At 39.6% G+C, this 21727-nt stretch overlaps 1 protein-coding gene and 1 long non-coding RNA gene across 5 annotated transcripts; one reads left to right on the top strand and one right to left on the bottom strand.

The window, feature by feature from the left end:
* Positions 1 to 164: 164 nt before the first annotated feature.
* Positions 165 to 8644, bottom strand: LOC128438677 (G-protein coupled receptor-associated protein LMBRD2B). Of its 4 annotated transcripts, none has more exons than XM_053421298.1 (19): positions 8487 to 8644; positions 7317 to 7535; positions 7073 to 7182; positions 6063 to 6161; positions 5739 to 5906; positions 5411 to 5621; positions 5104 to 5178; positions 4904 to 4996; positions 4621 to 4804; positions 3675 to 3856; positions 3255 to 3388; positions 3017 to 3122; positions 2786 to 2883; positions 2330 to 2433; positions 2030 to 2076; positions 1802 to 1910; positions 1562 to 1657; positions 1288 to 1381; positions 165 to 1148 (listed from the first exon to the last, which is right to left on the bottom strand). In XM_053421298.1, the coding sequence occupies exons 2-19, from the start codon at positions 7488 to 7490 to the stop codon at positions 1082 to 1084; spliced, it is 2151 nt and encodes a 716-aa protein (XP_053277273.1). In that variant the 5' UTR covers positions 7491 to 7535; positions 8487 to 8644; the 3' UTR covers positions 165 to 1081. The 4 variants fall into 4 exon arrangements, with proteins under 4 accessions (XP_053277273.1, XP_053277274.1, XP_053277275.1 ...); XM_053421299.1 differs by having other exon boundaries at positions 165 to 1145; XM_053421300.1 differs by lacking the exon at positions 1562 to 1657.
* A 625-nt stretch (positions 8645 to 9269) lies between these two features.
* LOC128438676 (uncharacterized) lies at positions 9270 to 15069 on the top strand. Its single transcript, XR_008338372.1, has 3 exons — positions 9270 to 9346; positions 9431 to 9581; positions 14679 to 15069. It is a non-coding gene; the product is annotated as an uncharacterized LOC128438676 (long non-coding RNA).
* Positions 15070 to 21727: the final 6658 nt, after the last annotated feature.

The raw sequence follows: 21727 nt of genomic DNA, 5'->3' as shown, positions 1-21727 counted from the left end.
ACCATTTTTTTTTTTGTGAACATTTCTGTTCATAACGATCATGACCTTGTTTGACAACAAAACTCTCCTTTAGGTTTGCTGACATTTTCTTCTGTTCAGCATGACCCGGACTCAAGTAAGGTTTTTCCAATGCACAGCTATAAAGGAAAACTATCCTGACATCATTCACAAAATGTCCTCTTGCTTTTTATTTTTTTCAAATACCATTTAAGTTAACTTCAACTTTGAAAAAAAACATATATTTTATAAAAATACAGATAGTGAAAGACACGAGGAGGGAGTTAAAGTTGAAAATCCAATGACACAATTAGAATTTCTACAGGATCTAGTCTTTGCTTGAAAACCAATATTTTCAGTGTAGGTATACTTTCACACAATTCGCTCTTTGCTCTTCTTTTTTTCAGCCAACAGTAACCGTACTTAAAGTGCACACATTTTAGGTCATTTATAATCCAACAAAGGACAAAGGTAATTGGCAAAAATTTGTCTAAAAATTATGATCCTCAACATAAAGTCCATGAACAAAAAACTTTGAAAATGCATAAAACGTTTTGGGTTCTGAATTATATCTGCCAGCCAGCATGAACTTCCTGTTGAGGGGGTTTCCTCCAGGTGCTCAGGCTTCATCCCACAATCCCACTCGTCTAAATTGCCTGTAGGTGTGACTGTGAGTGGAATTGTCCTTTCTCTCAGGATCAGTCGTGGGGATGTAGAAAAGGAATGGATGGACGAATCTTATCCATCCATTTATCTGCTTATGAAACAAATCTCTTCAAAAGTTAATATCAAAAAGGTTTGGCTGTGCACAAATAGGTTAAAGCTTTAGTTGAGGAATATTCCTGTACACGTATTCATCTCTTCAACCAGTTATAAACTCCAGATATGAAATCTTCTCAGGGTTTTTACTGTGATTTGTTACTTCATAATACCTTCATGTCCCAGATACATTCGTGTCCTCCATTTTTCCTGAGATAAAATCCTTTACATGTAGACTTTCTTCAGGAAAGAAAAAAAATCAGTCCTTGTTATATTCAGCAGGTGCTACTTTTTAACTTTTCCTTAACGTCCTCAGTCCACATCATCAAACCTCATCGAAGATGTTCGTCCGGGAAGTTGACAGTGACTGGTAACGTCCTCCTGTAGATCTACTAAGTCAAACACACAGAGGCAGAGTACTGACAGAGATGTCATGTTCTACATCATATGATTTAGCTCAGTAGGATATATATTATTATTCAGTCTCTATCCAACATTAAAGAAGTTGAAGTTATTTAGTGAAAACGATACCTTCTGCTTGGGGAATCTTCATCACTGGAGTGGTCCAGCAGTAAACCTCTCTGCTGCTCCGTCGTCTCCTCATCTCTTCTGTTGGAGGTGAAATCTGAGAAAGACAAAGAGTTATACATTTACTGTAAACATGGTCTTATTCATCCAAAATATGAAATTGAATTATGACAAAGAGAGGAGAGTTGTGAAACGACACAATATTTTTGTTGGACAAAATAGCTGTGGCTTAATTACATTTGAGTGACTTTTAACTTTAACTTTAAAAGTAACCCACCCTGACACAGTGTGACAGCTTCATCTGTCTTTTGTGGGCGGGGAGCCTTTTGGCTAAAATGACAGATGTTTGGTTTTCCACACAGGGCAGTTGAGTCTAAGGGTCAACAGTCCATAAACAATCTCAGGAAAAATGCATAAAGCCGTCCAGCCAGACCATGTTTAAAATCAGTTTCAATGGCTGTGAGTAACACAATTATAATTTTATTACATAATTACGATGCTTATTGTGAAACCCTACCACTTTTCTTGATCTCAGTCCCAGGGCTGTTCTGGTTGTCCTCTAAATCATTGTAAACAGCTCTGCTCCGCCCAGTTGTCCCCTGGGCTCCATATTGCTCCCTCCAGGCCTGAAACACAAAACGGGTCATAAACACCTGGACCCACTTAACACAAACCGATTGAACCAGATCTCGGCTTCTGGGAAAGTTATGAGAGAAAATCTTTGAGAGAATAAAATATTCCTCACCCATCTCCGATTTTCTCCATCTTCAGCTTTCTGTCTTTTCCTTCTCTCTACAAAAGGACATATTGTTGATCATCAAAAGCATGTGGACTTCTGTTAATTTCAAGTGTTGATTATTGCTATCAGCAACTTAACGTGAACTGAGGCCTGATAAATAAATGTACAATATTATTGTAAGTCAAAAAGAATGGACAACAAAATCAAGTCTGCAATAATTAGGCTAATTTTGTGTCAAAAGTAAATAAAAGTTAAACTGATGCTCCACAGTTGAAGAGAGTGATTGAGTTTCTGATAAAAAAGTACCTCTTCTGATGAGTTCCTTGCCTTCATCCACGAGGTCAGATGTCAAGTCATTGTCAGTAATGTACTGATGGAAGCCCAGGAGGTTCAAACAGCGAGAGCCCAGGCTACAAACCCAACCAAACACAGACAGTTTTAAAACCCATTGTATTTATGTGCAGACTTCCTGTACACCACTGATCTGATACATGTGTATGATCCTACACCACATATTTTCAATTATGTAAAAAAAGCATTACTGCCCAGACTGTGTAATAAGATCATTTTATCGATTAGATAAAAACGTATTGGTATTGTGTTTTTACCATTTTATGTTACTTGCCACATCCAGTGATCCGAAATACAATTTTCAATTTTATGTATTGATTAGGATCTTGTAAACATATGAGTTGTACACAGTGTATTTTGTTATTAGATTGAAGAAGAATTATTGTTAGTTGTTTGGGGCTATTGGCCTACTTGTAAAAAGATGCAAAGCACAGCAGCAAGACCAGCATGGGATAATAGATGTAGAACCCATCCGATATGAAGGAGAGCAGGCGCATAGAGCCCATGATCTGGAAGAAGGAAAGAAAAAGACACATTGCACTTCTAGATAAGCTTTTTGCAACGATATCCTTATATAATTTCCCATGATGCTCTTATTTGTCTATATGTGCATTAACACGTGTGTGTGTGTGTGTAACCCACAGAAGTGTAGGAAGTCTGTATTCTGTCCTGATGCGAGATGGCAGAGTCCATGTGAATCAGGCCCAGAAAGTTGAGGCACAAAGGAGGAGTGAGACGACAAAACAACCTGAGCCGAGAAAATACAAAGCACAAAGTTCATAATAATTCAGGGCAACACTTTTTCATTTATATAAATTCAAAGAAAAAACAGAAGACAAACAGACATACGTTATTTATTCGGACTTTATGAGGTACATACATGCCACTAAACTGCAGACTGTAGGCGTCGGTCTGGTGATGTGGCACCAGGATATAGTAGTTGAAAAATCGGATCCTGAACACGGTGGAGTAGACGCACACACACAGGAAGAAGATAGTGATGAAGCACGCCATCTGGTGAGCAGAAACAAAACAACAGGTAGAGAGAGGATGCTGCTTAAATTCAGTAGATTATATTAAAACAGAGCATATTGTGCTGAGTATTGATTTTGTATTCACAGCAAATCTCTATTAGTTATTGGCAATATAATGATGATATTTTATGTGTTTATAAAGTCAAGGATTCGTAACAATTCTCCAGCTAAGAAAAGAAAGTGTTGACAGGTTAAATGAAGAATATGTTGGTTTGACCTGTTATGTTTCCATGTGTTTCACTGCTCCTCACCGTGCGCATGCTTACCTCAATGTAAATGTAGTTGTATTGTTTTTCAGCCATCTGAATAAAGATGGCGAAGAGAGAGAGGATAGGGCGTGTGCTGAAGAAGGTGCACTCGGACCAGACCACTGCTGCAGAGAGGAGGAACAGGAGCGCAGCCAGCAGCCTGTAGACGCCCTGTCTCAAAACACACTCCCAGTACCACTCTGAGGAAGAGGAGGACAACACACACATACATGTGTATAAATACATCTCCGGAGTAGGGTTACACATGTTTCTTAAAATAGGTTCCATAGATAGATTCAGAAAAACTAATAAACAAAGCGGATTGTACATTTTTATCACTACACACTCTTATACTCTAAAGGAAACAGGTTCTCACAGATGCATGCATCTAAGAAAATCAAATGTCTTCCTTCAAAAAAAATACATACTAATCTTGGGTTTAACATGCTGCCCCAAAACATCCCATAGTCTATAACTATACACTTATACATATAAATTTGTCGGGTTTGGTTTTAGATCGGTTAGATTCTCTCAGAAAATTACTTCCGGAGCCGCTCTCTATTTCTAATACAACTTATCACTAATAGTTTATCAGAGGAATTTTTGGGGTTATGCCTTTGCAAAGCCATTATTGACCTAGAACGTAAGTCATACGTACAAAATATATGCAGGTGTCAATAAAATAATATATATGAAATCAATTTATCTAAACAACTAGCTGTTGATGTAGATGGAGCTTGGACATGGGGAGCTTGAATTTGAAGTTTGCTGTGGCTGGTTGGAAAAAGCATTAGATTTATACTGATCATAGATGATACCTTTCCATTCTAACAGGAAGGGAAGGGAATTCATTACATTGATCATTTTTAAATGGCCAGAATGACAAACTACTACTAGTGGTGTCTCAGAGAATAGGGATCAGAGGGGTCAAATTCCATTGAAAGTGGCTTTTGCCTGAACTCACCCACAGTGGGCGTGTAGAAAAACCTGCGGATCCAGCTGTGGCCGTGTGCTGATGGGAAGCTGTGCACAAAGTGTCGCACCGGGCTGCTCTGGCTTTTAGCTACATCCTCCAGGTAAAGCGCCTGGTCTAACAAGATGGACCACTGAACCCGAGTCTGACAGTGTCTCTGCACTGCAGTGATAACCTGAAAAACACACATTCAGAAGGCACCAGGCGTTTTTAACATATCTGCACTATTTTTCTGAGAAGGACAGTGAGATGATAACCAAAAATAACCAATTACCTTTTTATGAAGACTAATCAGTGCTCTTTTGGTGGGAGGGTCACCAGAGTTTTCCACGGTCATCCCCATCTCCTCTTGGTACTCAGGGGGACACTGAAATGAGATGACACGCACAGCTTCACTGTAAAAAGTGCATCATCTAATTTTACATATTCAAATAAAAAGGAAAAGGCCTTGAAAGAGGAATGGAATGGACTCACCTTTGTCAAAATAGTGTCCACACACTTCCTGAGAGAGTGGTTGTACCTGACTGCTGCATGGACAACTGCCACCTCCTAAAAATATAAAATATGTTTGTACTTGTTGGGGTAAAAATAAAAGCATGATGAGGTTGTAAAGCATGTGATATGTTCATTTTATTATTAAAATCTGTGTTTTCTATAATATTATGGGAACGACATTTTAACACCTGTTCTTTAAAGGGGACTTCCTGTATTTTAAAACCTGGACCCAGTAAGAAGCCCTATGGATAATTTTCATAGAACTGAATAGTTGATAAAACCTCACCCTCATAACATCTTCCAGGTTCTCCTCAGCTTCTGCCTTCTCAGTCACCATTTTTGCTGCTTTGAAGTAAGTCTTGGCCTGCAGGTAACCATGGGAAGACGAAAGCCAATAAGAACGCGGGATCTCCACCAGGCCGTAGCCTAGCAACAGCACCAGAAGGAAGAGCCCCCACGTGTTGGCCGCTGTGATACCGATGGTCCGGAGGTCCGCCCTGCACAAGGTTTACAAAGACTCATCCTCAATACACTTAAATACCAGCTTACAAACTTTAAGTGTCAAATGTAAGAGCCAATAAGCCGTGTTATAATTTAAAGTTCACTTCATGTACCAGGTGAGTTTCCACTCAGGGTGAGCAGCCGCGTAGATGAGCAGAGAGATGAAGATCAGGAGGTAGGTGCCATAATAGACTGCATTTTCAATTAGAGCTGTTTTTATCTTCCCAACTCTGGAAAACGCTCCAGACCGAGCATAAGACTGCATGAAGGGCAACAGCAGCCTGTGCAGTCAGGAGACACACAACACACACACACAGGGAAAGAGAGAGACAGAGAAGGAAGGCATCAGTATATCAGTTCATAACGGTCTATAAAATAAAAGGTGGGAACTATATTAAAGTTGAAGAAAGTCAAGTGTGTGTGTGTGTTAGGCTCACCAAGTCAGACACTGAGAAGTCCAGTACACAACTCTCCAAAACACTGGTAGGACACCATCTGGAATATAACTCCAAGGCTCTTCACACACCTTCGGTACACTGTAACACACACGCATACACATACACACACACACAGAAACACACACACAGATGCGTGTGCACGTTACATTACACGGGTCTATAAAGCAGATATAAAGTAGTTTTAAGCAGATTAGGCATAAGCACGGCCCAGCCAACTTCCGTACTACAATGCATTGAACTTTGACGTGGAACAATAAAAATATTTTATGCAGTGCAATAATGTTAAATTGTGACGCAAACTAAAACGTCACTTAGGAGCTTTCAGTTCACAAAAACAAAGGTTTTTCTTCAACATACAGAGCTTCCAAAAGCGAAACTGTTTATGAAAAGAGGTGTTGCACAATTTCATAAATGTTGCTTTATTGTTAACACCACAAATTAAAGTTGAACAAGCCCTTTAAGTCAATGCTGTAAAAATGAGAGATAAGTCCATAAATCAAGTTTGAAAATAAAACTGAAACTGTTCCATGGCCACAATCTGCTGCAGAAGGATATGACTGAACAACCAACAATAGTCAAATGAAGCAGAGCAGGCCACATTATCACTCAGCAAAACATTTTGAATGTGAAACACTAAAGATGATCCCTAACACTGGTAACATTTACTGACAGTATCAGGTGATTGGTAAGATAAAAAAAAAACTACAAAACAGTACATGCACATGGAGTATAATGCAAAAGCTATGCTGAGAATAAACGCCTATGGTGATTGTGATTCTATAAGATATATAGTTTCTGTAGATTCAAGCAACTAAACATACTGAACATCTCATCAGTAGAACTATGAGTATATGTAGTTTAGTTAGAAATGTCAAATGACACGATGGGTATAATGTTGGATGGCCTTGGAAAACTATCTACAAAAATACCTTGGCCTTAAAACGAGTACCAGTACCAGGACTACAGCAAATAGAACATGTCTTATTTACCTTACAGATGGATAAAGAGAGGAGCCGTCCTCTGTCAGATTGGTTTGTTTTGCTTGAGGCACAACAGTTGGGTGGTTTGACTTGTCAAGAACACACTGCCTGTAGATGGTCTGAAGACAGGAGCAGAGTTTTCACAGTAAGGTAAACCGACTCAAGAGGAAGTGGGTGAGACACTAAAAGCAAGAGCAGCGTATTTAAACACACAGCTAAGAAGACACATTAAAAAACCAAGCCACAGTCGTACCGTGCTGACATCGAGAGGCAGGATGAAGACGATGAGGAAGCAGAGGTACCAGGAGAGCAGCGTCCCGAACAGCACCATCCGCTGCTGCTTCCGCAAGTCCCCATAGCGCTGGAGGAGGTACAGGGCCAGGAAGAAGACCACTACGACCACCACGGCCAGTGCGGCACCACCCATAGTGATGAATGGACATGCAGGCGTCAGGAGCTCATGGTGGTGGACCTGAGGAGGAGGGGGCGAGAGACACAGAGGGACAGATAAACAGAGAGTGAGAGAGAGCAGCCCATTAGACAAACAGATTGGATATCAGCACTTATCTGCTGGATAACTGGGAGAAACCATCTGACCTGCACACACAGGCAACACATGACATTATACAGACATGAGGTAAGGAGGTGGGGAGAGAGCAGGAGGAAAAAAAACTAGGAACAAAAGGGGCAGGTTAAAAGCAAACACTTATTTCACAATAAAACATGTTTGCATCTGGGATTTTTCTACTATTCCATGATTTCCATTCATTTCTATACAACACAATAAACGATTCAAAAGTAAACTAGCCTATAACATCACATCAGATTTGATGTCTGTGATGAATGAGTTTGAAGAGACACTGGATTTTGAGAGGTAAATAAATGAAAATATATAAACAAACTTTATTTTCTTTCAGGCGCGTTATTTGGAAAATTATTCTTGCAACTCTTACTTTTAAATCATTGATGAAGACTTTCCTGTTAGCCAATGTCTTTTATTAAACCAAACCATTACTCATTTGTTACACAGCACTGTAACTTTCACTCCTTTATTTCATATAAAATGTATTCATTTATTTTCTGTGTAACTATTTTCGTTTTCTTTTTAAATGCTTCTTTTTGTATTTTCAATGCTTTATAATTTGTCTTGGTGCCTTTGTGTAAAACACGTTGAACTGCCTTCTTGTTAAAATATGTATTACAAATTGTATTACAAAATGGGTTTTTTTAACCTGCTTCTAATCGTTTTTGCCTTGTTGACCAGTTCATGATGTTTGATCACAGATGGCGATATTCAACAACCGAATCATGATCGATATCCAGCATTTGTTGTTGACACCACACTGAGCTCTCGCAGTGTTGACCACCGATCCAGGGTCTGTTTAATGTAGTGTGATTCTAATGGAGAAGCAGGGATTCTTACCTGGTGAGGCTCCTCTGTCAGTCGGACGCTTGGGAGCTGATAAACCGTCTGAAGTCACAACGTGATCGCTCCGACCAGTGTACACAACCTTTGAATCATTTTTGCGTAACGAGCGTACACCATGTTCACTTCTGGCGCCGCACGGAATCCTGGGAATTGCAGGCGTCCTGAAAGGAAGCTGGGATCCTCACCGGCATACAGATGCAGTTCCACAATAAAATGAATGAATAAATACTTTTAAATAAATAAATATATTTGTGTAAATATACGGTAAAAAACGATAACACCTGAACCTACATTATTACAGACAGCAAAATATAGACTATACTTAATGCACCATTTGGTTCTATATTTGTTCCTATATAATAATATATGGGCTAAATATTACATATATGATCTGCTCACATTGTATATTATTATTATTATTATTATGATTAGTAGTAGTAGTAGTAGTGTTTCATTCCATTGTATATATATTCATTGCATGTTTACTTATTTATTACTTCTACTGTTTATATATATATGCAGTATACAGTAGAAGTAATAGATAAGATAATATAAGTAATAAATAAGTATATATATGGATAGGGTGAATTTGGGTAGTCCAGGACATTGGGTGATGTGGGACACCTACGCTTCAGTCTGTTCATTTCCTGTTCCAGCAAAATCTTGTCAACATAAATTAGCATGGACGTCATGTGACTGAAATCACATGACTTGATGGGGATGATGTCACAGAAAGAGGCGGGGCTAATGTAAATCAGAAATCATTTATTAAAGTTCTCGATGTGGGAAATAAACATTAAGGGACTTTCCGAAGTTTAAAAAAAGATTTAGCATAAGATCTGCAGTTTTCAGTCGTGAGTCAATGGTAGATACAGTCTGTCCCTGTCTGTTTAAACTGTCAGTTAACTAACACAGAATCTGTTTGCTCTCTTGGACAGAGATGATGATCCAAAAAGCACAGAAGACTCTGTCCTGTGTTCTGCAGCCATTGGTTTCACCAAAAAGGTCGAGAAGACCCTGGGCTGATCGATGTTGATGAGTCACTGACCTGCAACGACTTTCTGTTCCCTGAGGCGCCCCAATAGAATGGTGAATAACAGAATCATTATCTTTTATTGTTATTTTTGCCTGCTGCTGGGAATTTAATTCTAATAGATTTTTTTTAACGGTTTCATATAGTTTATATATTTATGAAAAAAATCTTTATACAGTATGTCAATATGAATTAATGACATTTATATCAAAACAATACTTTTTTCAGCTCATTGAGCTTGGCATGTATGAAGCAGAATGATTTAGGCTTTAAAACAGATATTGGAATATTAGAAGTCAAACAGCAAAACATTTCCCAGATGACTCTAATTCACGTTTAGTCATAAAAAACTTACCATGGTCTGGTGTCAACCTTTTCTATAACATGTCATATCCATAAGATGTTCATTGAGAAACTATTGCAAACACGGCAAATTTTATTTAAATTCATGACAGTGCACGTATTGTCATAAGGGTTTCTAATATATAATGGCTGATACACTTTTTTTTTAAAGAGAAGCCTACATATAGTGGCTGTTCTATTGTATTTTAATTTTAATATATGTATGAAAGTCATTCATGCTGATGAAATCATCATCAACAGCCTTTGTTCATATTTTGTATCATGTTGGGACAATTTATTACAACAGTTTTCAGCCTCATTCAAACATTAAATCGAAACATTACAAAATCATGCAGAGAGTTTCTAAGATGTGCAGTATGAAGTTTTGTTATTCGGAAGCAGATTTTCTCACACCCACGCAGATTAAGGCCAGTGTTTCAACTTCAAAATGACTTTAATTCAATATAGTTCAAGCGGAATTAATTTAGTTGACGGTGGACAAAAACATATCAATCTTGATGTTTGTTGTATGAGACATATGATTGGTCTGAACAGTCTTGATGAATCGCAGATCTGGTAACGTGAGATTTATATATTCATTTCTAGGAGCAAAAATTAAAATAAAATCATAAAAATTGTCAATCATTGAGAATTTTTTCCGAATCACTTTTCTAGTCTTTCTTTTCTAGTTTCACAATTTGACATAAAGTGATGGTCTGTTCAAATAAATAATAAAGCACAGCAATCCGACATTTCCCTATAACGAAAACAAAAGGAGTTGGTATATGATGCTAGTGCTCTCGCCCTTCATAGTATTCTCAAATGTCCATAAAGCCAATTTGAAACAACCAAGAGAACACTTTGCACCCTATGAAATGCACTGGTTTTGATGGCGGGCTTTGCATTTACCTCGTGTCTAAATTCTTGCCAAGCAGCAAAGTCGAACAGTGCTTGAGCAAAAAAAACAAGAACATAGATGAATACAATATGTTCGGTCCATTTCAGTTTTGGAGGAACATCCACACATAGGGGTCATCAGCAAACAGCGGGCCCAGCAGGTTGACGCACACAGCTCGGTGTTCGAGTAAGAAATCAGTCTGACTCAGCAGATCCAGACACAGCTTCTCCACAAGATTCAGACAAATGGACCAGTGTTCAGCTCCTCTGCACAGACCCAGTGTGTCCTTCCAGGCTGAGTCAAACACGTCCACAGACTCTGGCCAGTCCTCCAGAAAATTGTCCATAAACTCCATCCTTATTTTCCTATTATCTAAAGTATATATTCTCTGCCCGGGGGAGCTGTCCACTGTGACTGTGTTGGTCAATTTGCAGTCCTTAGATTTACAGGTCACTTTACTCCTCTTTCTCCCTTTGCCTCCATCTTGTTTCTGCAGATTAAACCTGGCAGCATGTGCAAGTGATTAGTGTCCATCTGTCAGCCGACATTCTCACCTTAACATGCTCCACCCATCTCTCCTGGTTAATGTCAAGGCCATGTGACCATTCAGGTTCTAATTATTTCATCAGTTCTCTTATTGATAAACCTGTGTGAGGGATATTTATTCCATTATTTATTCTGTTTTATAGAAAATGGAATATCAAAGTTTTTTTTGTTATCAGTAACACTAGCAAGAGACTCTACACTCAGCAAAGACAGAGATTTACCAGAACACAGACTTGGCCTGTTTGTTGTTGGACTGTGGTAGGAAATTTGAAAAACACTCATTCAGTCTTTTTTCCCGAGAAATGATTAATGTGCAAAGACAAGAATCTGTTGATAAATCTTTTAGTTACAGAGAAATTGTCCTTTCTGCCCAGTTTTCAAAAAGGACGTCATATTTTAATCTATGTGATCATCCAACACATGTTATTCTGCTGAGTAGGTCATTAAATAGTTCAGCATAAACAAGCACTGACTGTTTTTGTCCGCTTCACTCAAAGTTTGAGACAGCAAATGGAAAATAATTGCATCTGTAATAAATGTTTTTATAAATACGAACCAAAAAATTTGATTAAAAAAACAAGCTGCTCTACAAACCAGACAATAAATTGAAGAACAGTTTGACATTTGCTTTCCCTGCTGAGGGTAAGATGAGAAGATCGATGCCGCTCCGAAGTCTGCACGCTGAATATGAAACTCATTCAGTAGTGAGTTAGCTTTTCGCAGCTTAGGCAAGCATAACATAAACACTATCAAATTATCAAATCGTCTGTGAGGAAAATTAATTATTACATTGAAAACTGTTTTCTGTTTTGTTTTTGTTTTCTTTATATATCAGTGTGTAGTTACTACCACTAGATGGGGCTAATGAGTTTATCCTGAAGCTTCTGCAGAATTACAGTTCACCAAGATTAAGTATGTGAAGAAATCCAGAGTCTTTCTTCCAAAATCTCAGCAATGAATCTAAGAAATAAATTAATATTCATCAGTCATTTAAACAATGAACAGTTGAAATGTAAAAAAAAATTAAGTATGACATTTTTATTTTTTATTTTATCTATATAAATACAGCAGGTTTGTTTTTCTTTTCTTCCATCAAACTTAATATCTAACAACAAAGTGCATAAACATGCCATTATTTTACTCAGGATATAAATAGGACATCTTGCTGTCGCCCATATGAGCTAAACATTAATTATACTAAGCTGAACGTCATGTTATATAAGTGCTGCCTGTTCAGACCTGGACACTGAGACTGAACCCGAGGCTGTGATAAAGTGAGATAATAGCTGTCTCTCTTCTATTGTTATTACTCACTTTAATCTTTTAATTATAGATAAATTGTCCTTTCTGCCCAGTTTTCAAAAAGGGTGTCATATTTTAATCTTCGTGATCTTCTAGCACAAACACGGTCAGGTTTCAGTCACTCCCCTTGGCACCATGAGGCCCAGTTTATTTGGGAAACTCAACCCTTGAACCAAACCCTTGTGTTCTCTGAAATGAATTATTTATCCTGTAAGGTTATTGTCATTTTTTTAAATCTCGATATAGCACCATCGACATGCATTCCCTGACAACCAGTCAATGTGCTGAGTGTACACGGTTGCTGCCTGATTAGGAGCAGGACTGTTAGTGCCATAGATAGAGTGTTGACCCGGCTGAGGAACTGTAAAGATGATATCTTTAAACCAGAAGCGGGGCTGGGACACAATCTTTAGTTTTAATGTTATGGCCTCAAATAAGGTGACATTGATTCAGAGATGCATTTTATTGAGGTTTGATTAACACTTAACAATTTTACAAGAAAAAAATATTATTAGTGTCATTTATATAATTATCTTATCACTATGTCATAAGGAAATTTGATCACAAATCAAGTGTTTATAAACATTTTTAGGTATAGTACAAATGTTTTCACCATATTATCAAAACTTCTTCATAGTCGATTTAATGCTCTTATCCAATAAATTACGTGTTTTTCTATATTTTGTGTCTGTTCCTTGTTTTTTATGAACGGGAAGTTTGTTTTCCTGTGTGGTAAAGCTGAGTCTGCTTCTTTTACAGTGTTTCTAGACTCCACTCTCTCTCCTCGGCTGTCTTCACTTGCTCATCTTGCTCCTCAGAGTTCAGCCCTTATCCATGTGTCAAGCTTCTCACTTACCCTCCTCACTCCCCTGTACTCCCATCACTACCACAGCCACACGACCAACCACTGGGACCACGTCCAGTGTGGCCTCATTGAGATCAGTGAGAAGTGATGTGTGAGCAGCCTTTGCTCCCATCGTGCCGATGCTACGAGCGCGCTGAGACCCCTGAGTTTAGAGTCTGCAACATTTGATCCATGGGAAACCCTTATGCACAATGATGCCAGCGAACAATGTGGCCTCAGTTCTGTGTGTCCCAAGAGGGCCACTGTAGACTACAGATCTTATAACCTGTCCTGGATATATCCCCCCCTGGGATTGGACCACTCCCATCTGAAACAACTGGCCCACTAGAGGAGCCCGGGTCAGCTACAGTTACACAGCCTCCGTGGTGCTGATATCGAGGGAATGGCCTGTGTGTGTTTGTGTATGAAACACATGTGTGCGTATGAGAGAGGGCAAGTTTGCATGTTATATCAGCCTATAGGTCACTGGTGACATCATAGCTACTGCACAAAAGCAACTGGATGAGGCGACGAAACTGCCAAATCGGTAGTTTCATTTTCTTCCAAAAATACACTTAAACTATTTTCTTAAAATGTTTATGTAATTGAAAGAGGTGCGACAAATAATCAAAACAGGAAACGCAAATTTTTCACGTTCTCAGCCTGATTTTCTCCACCCCACTTTGATCCTTTGACAGCAAGTCACAGCAAAACATGTGATAGTATTAAAAGCACATGGCTAATGAGGTCATCAATGAATGAACCGATCATCCGAAAAAAACATAAACTTATTGCGTTCCACATAACTCTGGTTTCTGTTGAGTAGAATTGAGAGCAGACTTTCCACTGAAGTATTTGAGGCAGTGTGGTCTTCTTTTACCCTCTGAATCAAAGCCATACAGACATGAGTATGGTATCAATCCTTGCAGCTAAATCTTGGCAAGTATAGAATTGTGTTTGACACAACCAGTAGGCAAAGACAACCTGTCCTTGGACCTTGGATGAATGTGAAAACATGACATTGCAGAGTGCAGCCGGACAGAGGCTTTCTGTCCACAAACGGGAGATGAGTCACCATGACAAACCAATTTTCGTCCCCACAATGTGATTAGCACAACTGCAAATACACAATAACCAATGGCGACGCATTTTTCATCCAGCAACCATGGTAATATGTCACATTCACCTGTTCCTCTGTTGTTTCTGTGTGTTTTATTGCAGGATTCCTGATTCTTGTTTCTCAGTTTCTTCAAATTACAAGTTCTGCTCTTCGGCCAATCCCATCAGCTTTGCCTGCTGAGGACAAAGGAGTCAGTTGTCTGTTGTTGTTTGTTGGGATTGATGTGTGCTGGAAGCCATTTGGCTCACTGCGGTGAGGGTGAGGAATGGTGAGGTCCCCGTTCACGGCTTTCCAGATGAGCTGACACGGGATTTGGACGTGTCAGTAGTGGTGACACATGCACAATATGAATGAATGAATCTGTAGTATTTCCCTGAAAGCTTTCGGAAATCTTTGAGAATCTGGAATCCTGAATGAAAAAATCATTGGCCTGTTGGTCAAGCATTCAAATGTTCACACAAGTTCCTATCAGACAAACACATGCAGATGCACATGTGCTCTGATGATGAGGTCAGATTATGATTTCGGTATTTGCATGTGTTAATTCATTCTCTCTGCATCTTTCAAAGATTTGCTAAAGATTATTATCTATACTGCTGATACTTTTGAGGGTCGTCGGATGGCTGAAGCCTAACCGAGCTAACATTGGGTGACAGGAAGGGTACAACCTGTACAGCCCATATTGCAGCAGCAACATACAGCAGGAAACCATTCCCACCAGTCTCCATCTAACCAAACCCCAATCTGCATGTCTATGGACTGGAAACCAGAGTACCTGGAGCTGTGAGGTGCCTAAATGCTATTTGTTCCTTTGAGATACTGAGAAGAGCCAGTGAATGTTTCTACATCTCTGTTTGCTCTGGTATGAAAGAAACATCTCACATTGACTCTCAACAACATGGCAGATGGTAGTTATGGGTATAATCACAGCTCCTGCAGCATGATGTGGAAGTTTGTTGCTGACTCTTCAGAGGACCAACCAAACAACACACCCAGTAGTAGCAGGTACAATTGACATATATGTTTACTATACAAGTATAAGCAAGAACGACTGGATGGATTATCACAGGACGTGGTACAATTAAGTCAGGAAAGAACCCATTACATTTTGGTGCGGCTACGGATAAGGACGCAGATCCAGGAATTTGTTTTCATTTAGTTTTTCTATATTTTCTTGCCATTTCAGAGACGGAGCTATGCACTATTAAATGTAATATTGTATTTCAGCCATTACAAAAAACACCCCTGTAACGCCTCTCATTGACACACAAACATGAATGGTGGTCGAGCTACTGTCCTATGAAAGACACTGGCCTCATCGTCACAATGTGGGATTTGGTGTCTTTTCCAGGAATACTTGACGACATGTGGCCACGCTGGAAAAATGAATTTACTTACCATGAAAATCAGATTCTCTTCCAGTCATATGATAATACAAGTTATAAGATTAGAGCACGGTTCTCGAAGTGCATCAGTGAATCAATGGTGGTAGCCAAGCTTGTTTTCTACACAGTAACGTTACTCTCTGCTGTGGAGTGAATTCAATCATTATATTGTTTTTACAATATACAATACGAATATTATATATACTGAGCCAGTTCATTATGATAAAAACAGTCTTTGAAGAGGATGGTTGGTCCAACACTAATATCCACCATCCTCTCCTTGGTGTAAATAAAATATCATAACACCAGTGCCGTGCTGGGATCTGCAGCCCTGACCAAACAACCACTGACAATAATAGTCGGCCTGTGCACCAACAAGCCTGTGACTCAGTCTAGAGTCTGTTAGGATTTCAATATTTTATCTATAGTCTGTGTCTAACTCAACTCTAAATGAATAAAGATAGAAGTAGTTTGAGCCAGATAAGGCCTTCACGCAAATGATTAATAATAACCCTTTCCTTCCAAGTGTTTAATCTTGAAAATCAGAATGTGTCTGCGTCACAATGCTGTTTCGTTGTTTTGGTTAAATTGTTTTGAATGTCTGTACAAACAGAACATTGTTTTGATATAGCAAGAACCCAATAATCTTTTCTCCAATTGTCAACACCGTTAGCCCACATGCCATCAGCTGTGTCAAGGCTGGTCAAGATATGAACATTTTGAGACTTGTCACTTCCTTATTCCAAAGCCAAGAAGGAGGGACTACGCCTGCGCACTTTCGAGGAGGAAGAACCAAGATCTACTGTTATAAAATAGACAGGCGCCGGCTGTTTGAGGCGTTCTGATGGGTCTCGTGTTCTGATTCTACTTGTTGGATGCCCATTGCTTTGCTGAATGTTACCTTTCATTGCTTTCTAAATAAATACTTGATTGAACAAACTGAGTTCGGCTCATCTTCTCATATTTAGGATAAACGAAACACGCTTAACAAGTCTGAGGTGTTGAGAGGATCTGTTCGCCGGCTCAGGGACCCGTGGGACGATCACAACAGGAGGAAGATCATGACACAACAGAGATCGGGGCTCCCTGCAATTCAGACATTAATTACCTGTTTGTTCGGAGCTAATGATGGTGATACAAGAATCTGAGAGGAAACATGATACCACCAACCATTGGAGATGTTCTTTCTTGGTCTTTCATATTTTGAATAATAGCTGCATCGGATTCGCTCTTTGATTTGCAACATCATAATCTGCAGTTTGTGCTCACATGCTTGTTTCAGATGTAAGTTCTGGTTTGAATTCCAATCCACATAAGTTTTACACCCTTATAGTTTTTGGAACAATTATTTACTTTAACATAAGACTAAATTCTCATTTATAGTTTATTTGTAGTATTTCTTTTGTTGATTCGGAGGTTAGCTGATGAAATTGAAATCGAAAGCACAGTTGGTCTCTTTGGAGAAAACTCCAGCTGTTAAAGTGACTTTCACAGGCACGTGTTTGAGAGACAGCAGAGGTCAGCAGACCAGTGAGGTAATTCCTTTGATTTAAATAAACGGATGGAGTCGTTAAACTCAGTTTGTTCCTTTAGCTCAGCCACATACCTGCCAACTCTGAGACTCACATATGCTGCTAAATGCTGACGTCAACATGCTCTCAATGAGATAATTTACCAAGGTAACAATTTTAGTCTGTAGGCTATCAGTACATTACAAAATTTGCCAAATAGCAGTATTAGCAAATGTTCATGATGGGAATGTCATTGGTATTAGCTAAAACTTAATTACCAGACCAATGCAAACTATGTTCTCATGGTGCTGCTGAATGAAAGGCTGATGCAAATGTTGTATTTCTGAACTAAATATCAACTCAATCCATTCAATAGTCGAAAAGATATTTCCAAAACCTCATCGTTACAACAGAGGAAATGTGGAGGTTGTCATCCTAGTCAGTAGGATTCATCCTCTTGGGACTATGAACGCTGATGTCATCTCACTGATATTTAAGATATCCCGGTTTTAAACCAAAGCTGTGGACCCCAAAAAGATAGAGATCATGAATATTTCATGTGAATAAGTAGGCCAGCAGCTAAAATTATTGTGACAGTCGCCCATGTGGGAGACTTCGAGGGTGGTGTTTCCAGTTCTCAGTGTGGTGCATGAACGAACGCAAAAGAACGCGTTCAATGAACACGTTCACTTTTATGAGAACGATGAACTGAACGCAACTCAATGACAAATAATGAATTTGAACGGTGAACACGTTCATATTGTAGCGTCCTCGCTTATAGACGACAGGAAACTTCTCTCTTTAAGTGTAACTTTATTAAAGTCCAGCGAACATGACACGCTTCTTGTTCGTAACTCCGACACTCCTCTCATCCACCACTGTATTCTTCACTCCCCTTCCTCATTCACCCGCCAACTCATCAGCCAATGAGAGCCTGGCATCCCACAAAACCCTACAGCCATTGGCCTAGAACTTTCACGTGCCCCACCCCTACCTGTTCACTGACCCTCGGGACATTTCAATACTTTCTCCTCAGGAGAGACGCTGTCTAAATCGAATGCTTTCACCATGTCGTTGCTCAGTGCCCGTAAAAGGTCCGCGATTTAGCCTAACCGAAACCAACTAACTAGACTTATCACTATGTTACCCATCACTCATGGCACACATATGCACTCCACAGCTCTATACGGCTCAACAGAGCCGTATAGTGTAGGTTCATGTGAATGAATCTGGAATCTTCTCTCAAAAAATATTTCCCCCCCCCACTGGGTTATTCTCTAACAATAGGTTTCATCCAGTATCTAAAAGGCAAAAATATAAAAGTAACTTTTAAGTAAGGCTGTCAAATATATGTAGTAAAGTAGAAGTGTTTATCAAAAGCAGCATAAAATGACAACGACACCGACACAATAATTGGTCCATCTTCTTATATTGCTTAGTTCCAGATTAAAGCCATAGCCGAGGTAGCCTAGTGGGTAGCGTTCTCGGTCTCTAAAAGGAGCGATCCGGGTTCGAATCTCAGTCCCTCCCGTTTTCAAGCTGGCAATATGTTACACTTTAATTCGGCAGGATTTATATTATTTATTGCAAAATATCTTACTCTATGTTAATTTAAATAATTAAATATAAAAACAGGAAAAAAATGAATTACAAAAAAAAAAAAAAAAAAATAGCTGCGCGCGCAATTCCTGCGCAATGGGCTTATATATTTAATTTGATTTAACTTTTTTATATTTAATTTTATATTTCAATTTTTTTTATTACATTTCATCATCATTTCTCCGCGCTGGTTCAGGGGTAAATGGTGCTGGTCTTCACAGGTGACTGACCTACGCAAGCCTGTAGCCGCCACCCCCCCACAGGAGATTATGTGCTTGTGTGTGTGGCTGCGGCGCTTCCTGGTTCTTCCCGGCACTACGCTGCCGGTGCGAACAGCCAAAGTATTTAACATGGGCGAAGAAAGAAGGCGGACTGCTTTTCGCAGCCCTTCTACCTCCTTTGCGTCCCCGGGGTTAGAGGATGATGGTGTGACGTTAATGTATTGTTTTACATTGCATGTGTCACGTCATGATAAATCAGTCTCCTATGTCGCTTGTACCAGGAGCCGCCCGTGTCACTGGTTATCTTGGCTCGCTGTCTGGCCGGTAACCAGCCGTCCGGACCGCTCCGTGAAGAAGGAGGAGGAGATGTTTCTTTACTTGGAATGCGGCCACTTTATTTCTCGGATATACAGCAGGAGCAACACTCGCATCACCTCTAGGTGCTCCGTCACTTCTCCTACAAACACACTTTTAGCGTATTTTCCCACAATACCCTGGTGCACTACGTCACACACTACAAACTTTCCTTAAAGGGGCAGGCCATACCTGCAACACAACAGCTCTCGGTCTCATATACAGATGGCAAGAGAAAGCAGAGACGCAGACTCAGCAACTACATCCGAGATCCGATGCACCTTATTATTATCTGAGGGATTTTTACACACTGTCTGATAAACATTCCGACAGTAAAGGCAAGGGGTAGTGATGGATAAGGTTTTCTTTAGCAAGTTAAGTCTTTCATTCTCACTTTCCACCTTAAAACTATGAAATGAACTGAAATATGAACTAGTTCAGAATTGAAATGGTGAACTATGAACGTGAACTATTCATGTTTACTTGTATGAACTGAAATTTGAACTAGTTCATGAGAGTAGTGAACTTGCACAACACTGGCAGTTCTGGGAGTTAAAGGATCCAAAATCAGGGGAAAACTTAATATCTCTGTTTCTCTATCAAGAGCTTTAGTGTGATTTGTGGGGGCAGGGATTCTGTTGTGATCAGAGTCGTAAAAATTGCTTTATTCACAGAAAACTCTGTCAGATTTAAAAAAGCACATTTAGTAACTAGAATGACACTCAGTAGAGTTCTAGCTTCTTATCGCCACCAAGGCCCAACATTACCAAGTTGCACCAAATTGCTAATTCTCATCAATATCACTCCTCTAAATGTATCTTTTTCTCCCCATCAAGATCCTTGATTTATTCACTGGGAAATCAAATTCTTTGTGCAACGAAAACTGTTTTCGTTTCCTTTTTCTGAGCGTACTCTGTGCAGGTACCATTGATGAGCTCAGAACGCCTTCTCTTAAAAAATGTTGGCTATGTTATTCTTTAAAATTCCTCCGCTTTTGACCAGTATACAAGAAACATGCCAGAGTCGGAGAGGTTATATAATTGCACTGAGGTCATATGAAGCATTGGGCACATTATGTGTGTGTGTGTGTGTTTGCGTGCGTGCGTGCGTGCTTGCATGCTTTTGCGTGTGTATGATGTATGTGTGTGTGTATATTTGTGTAAAGGAAGGGGGGTTGTAAAATCTCTGCCAAACATGGATTCCCTTGGTATGAGTCAGAAAAAGATGCCTTCATTTCTGCATAGTCGTTTACTCTCAGACACGTCCGTGCACATTTACACACACACACACACACACACAGACACACACCCACACATTTCCTTGACTGTGAATTCCTGGATCAGGCTGCCAGACTAAACTCCCGCCTCCTTGTGTTTGGATCATCCTTTTTATTTTCTGACTGCTCTGCCGTGCTGAAGCTTAGGCAGTCATTATCCTGTTTTTTTTAACCATCCCAGTAGCGTTAAAGTCAGCTTATTTGCCAAAAACATCCAGACTCAGTATACACAGATTATTTCATTCACAGCCACGTGCACATTTGGCACTTGGCAAATATTTACTTGCTGTGTTTAGCTCGATAAACACTGGGCAGTTTTTTTTAAGAAGATGGACACGTGGACTTTGCATGGCGTGAATGTGTCATGCAGCAAAAGATGGTAAAGTGATGTTGATGGATGAGTTATTCTGTTGGAGCGGTGCCACAATAACTGTATGAATGGCTAATCCACCTCCATATGTTTTGATGGATGAAGGACTTTTATTTCTCCGTTGACTCACTCTCCACAGGAATCTTCAATCCGGCTGAACTTATCAAGCGTGAAAACCCCATTTGAAAGGCCGGCCGAGGAGGACAGAAGAAAACAAGAAGGTCCTTTCTCTTTTTCCTGCTTGGAAACCTCATTATTCCTGAAGCTCCCCTCTGTCTGAAAAGCCCCCCCCCCCCTTCCTCTTTCTCTACCTTCCTTCCTTCATTTTTTTTTTTCCAAGTCTCCGCCTAACCTCTCCACAAGCCCACACTGTGACCGACTTTCACTGGTTTTTCTTTTTACTATGGCACCACCTCTAATTTCTCACTGGCTCC

This window comes from Pleuronectes platessa, chromosome 4, assembly GCF_947347685.1.
Source record: "Pleuronectes platessa chromosome 4, fPlePla1.1, whole genome shotgun sequence".
In the NCBI taxonomy this organism is placed as follows: domain Eukaryota; kingdom Metazoa; phylum Chordata; class Actinopteri; order Pleuronectiformes; family Pleuronectidae; genus Pleuronectes; species Pleuronectes platessa.
This window is presented reverse-complemented; position numbering and strand designations above follow the sequence as displayed.

Coding starts and splice junctions, on each gene's coding strand:
- LOC128438677 (XM_053421298.1), bottom strand. CDS start 7,490: ATGGGTGGTGCCGCACTGGCCGTGGTGGTCGTAGTGGTCTTCTTCCTG. Junction 3,389..3,674: donor ACAACTACATTTACATTGAG/GTAAGCATGCGC, acceptor TCTGCTCACCAG/ATGGCGTGCTTCATCACTAT. Junction 1,382..1,561: donor AGCTGTCACACTGTGTCAGG/GTGGGTTACTTT, acceptor TGTCTTTCTCAG/ATTTCACCTCCAACAGAAGA.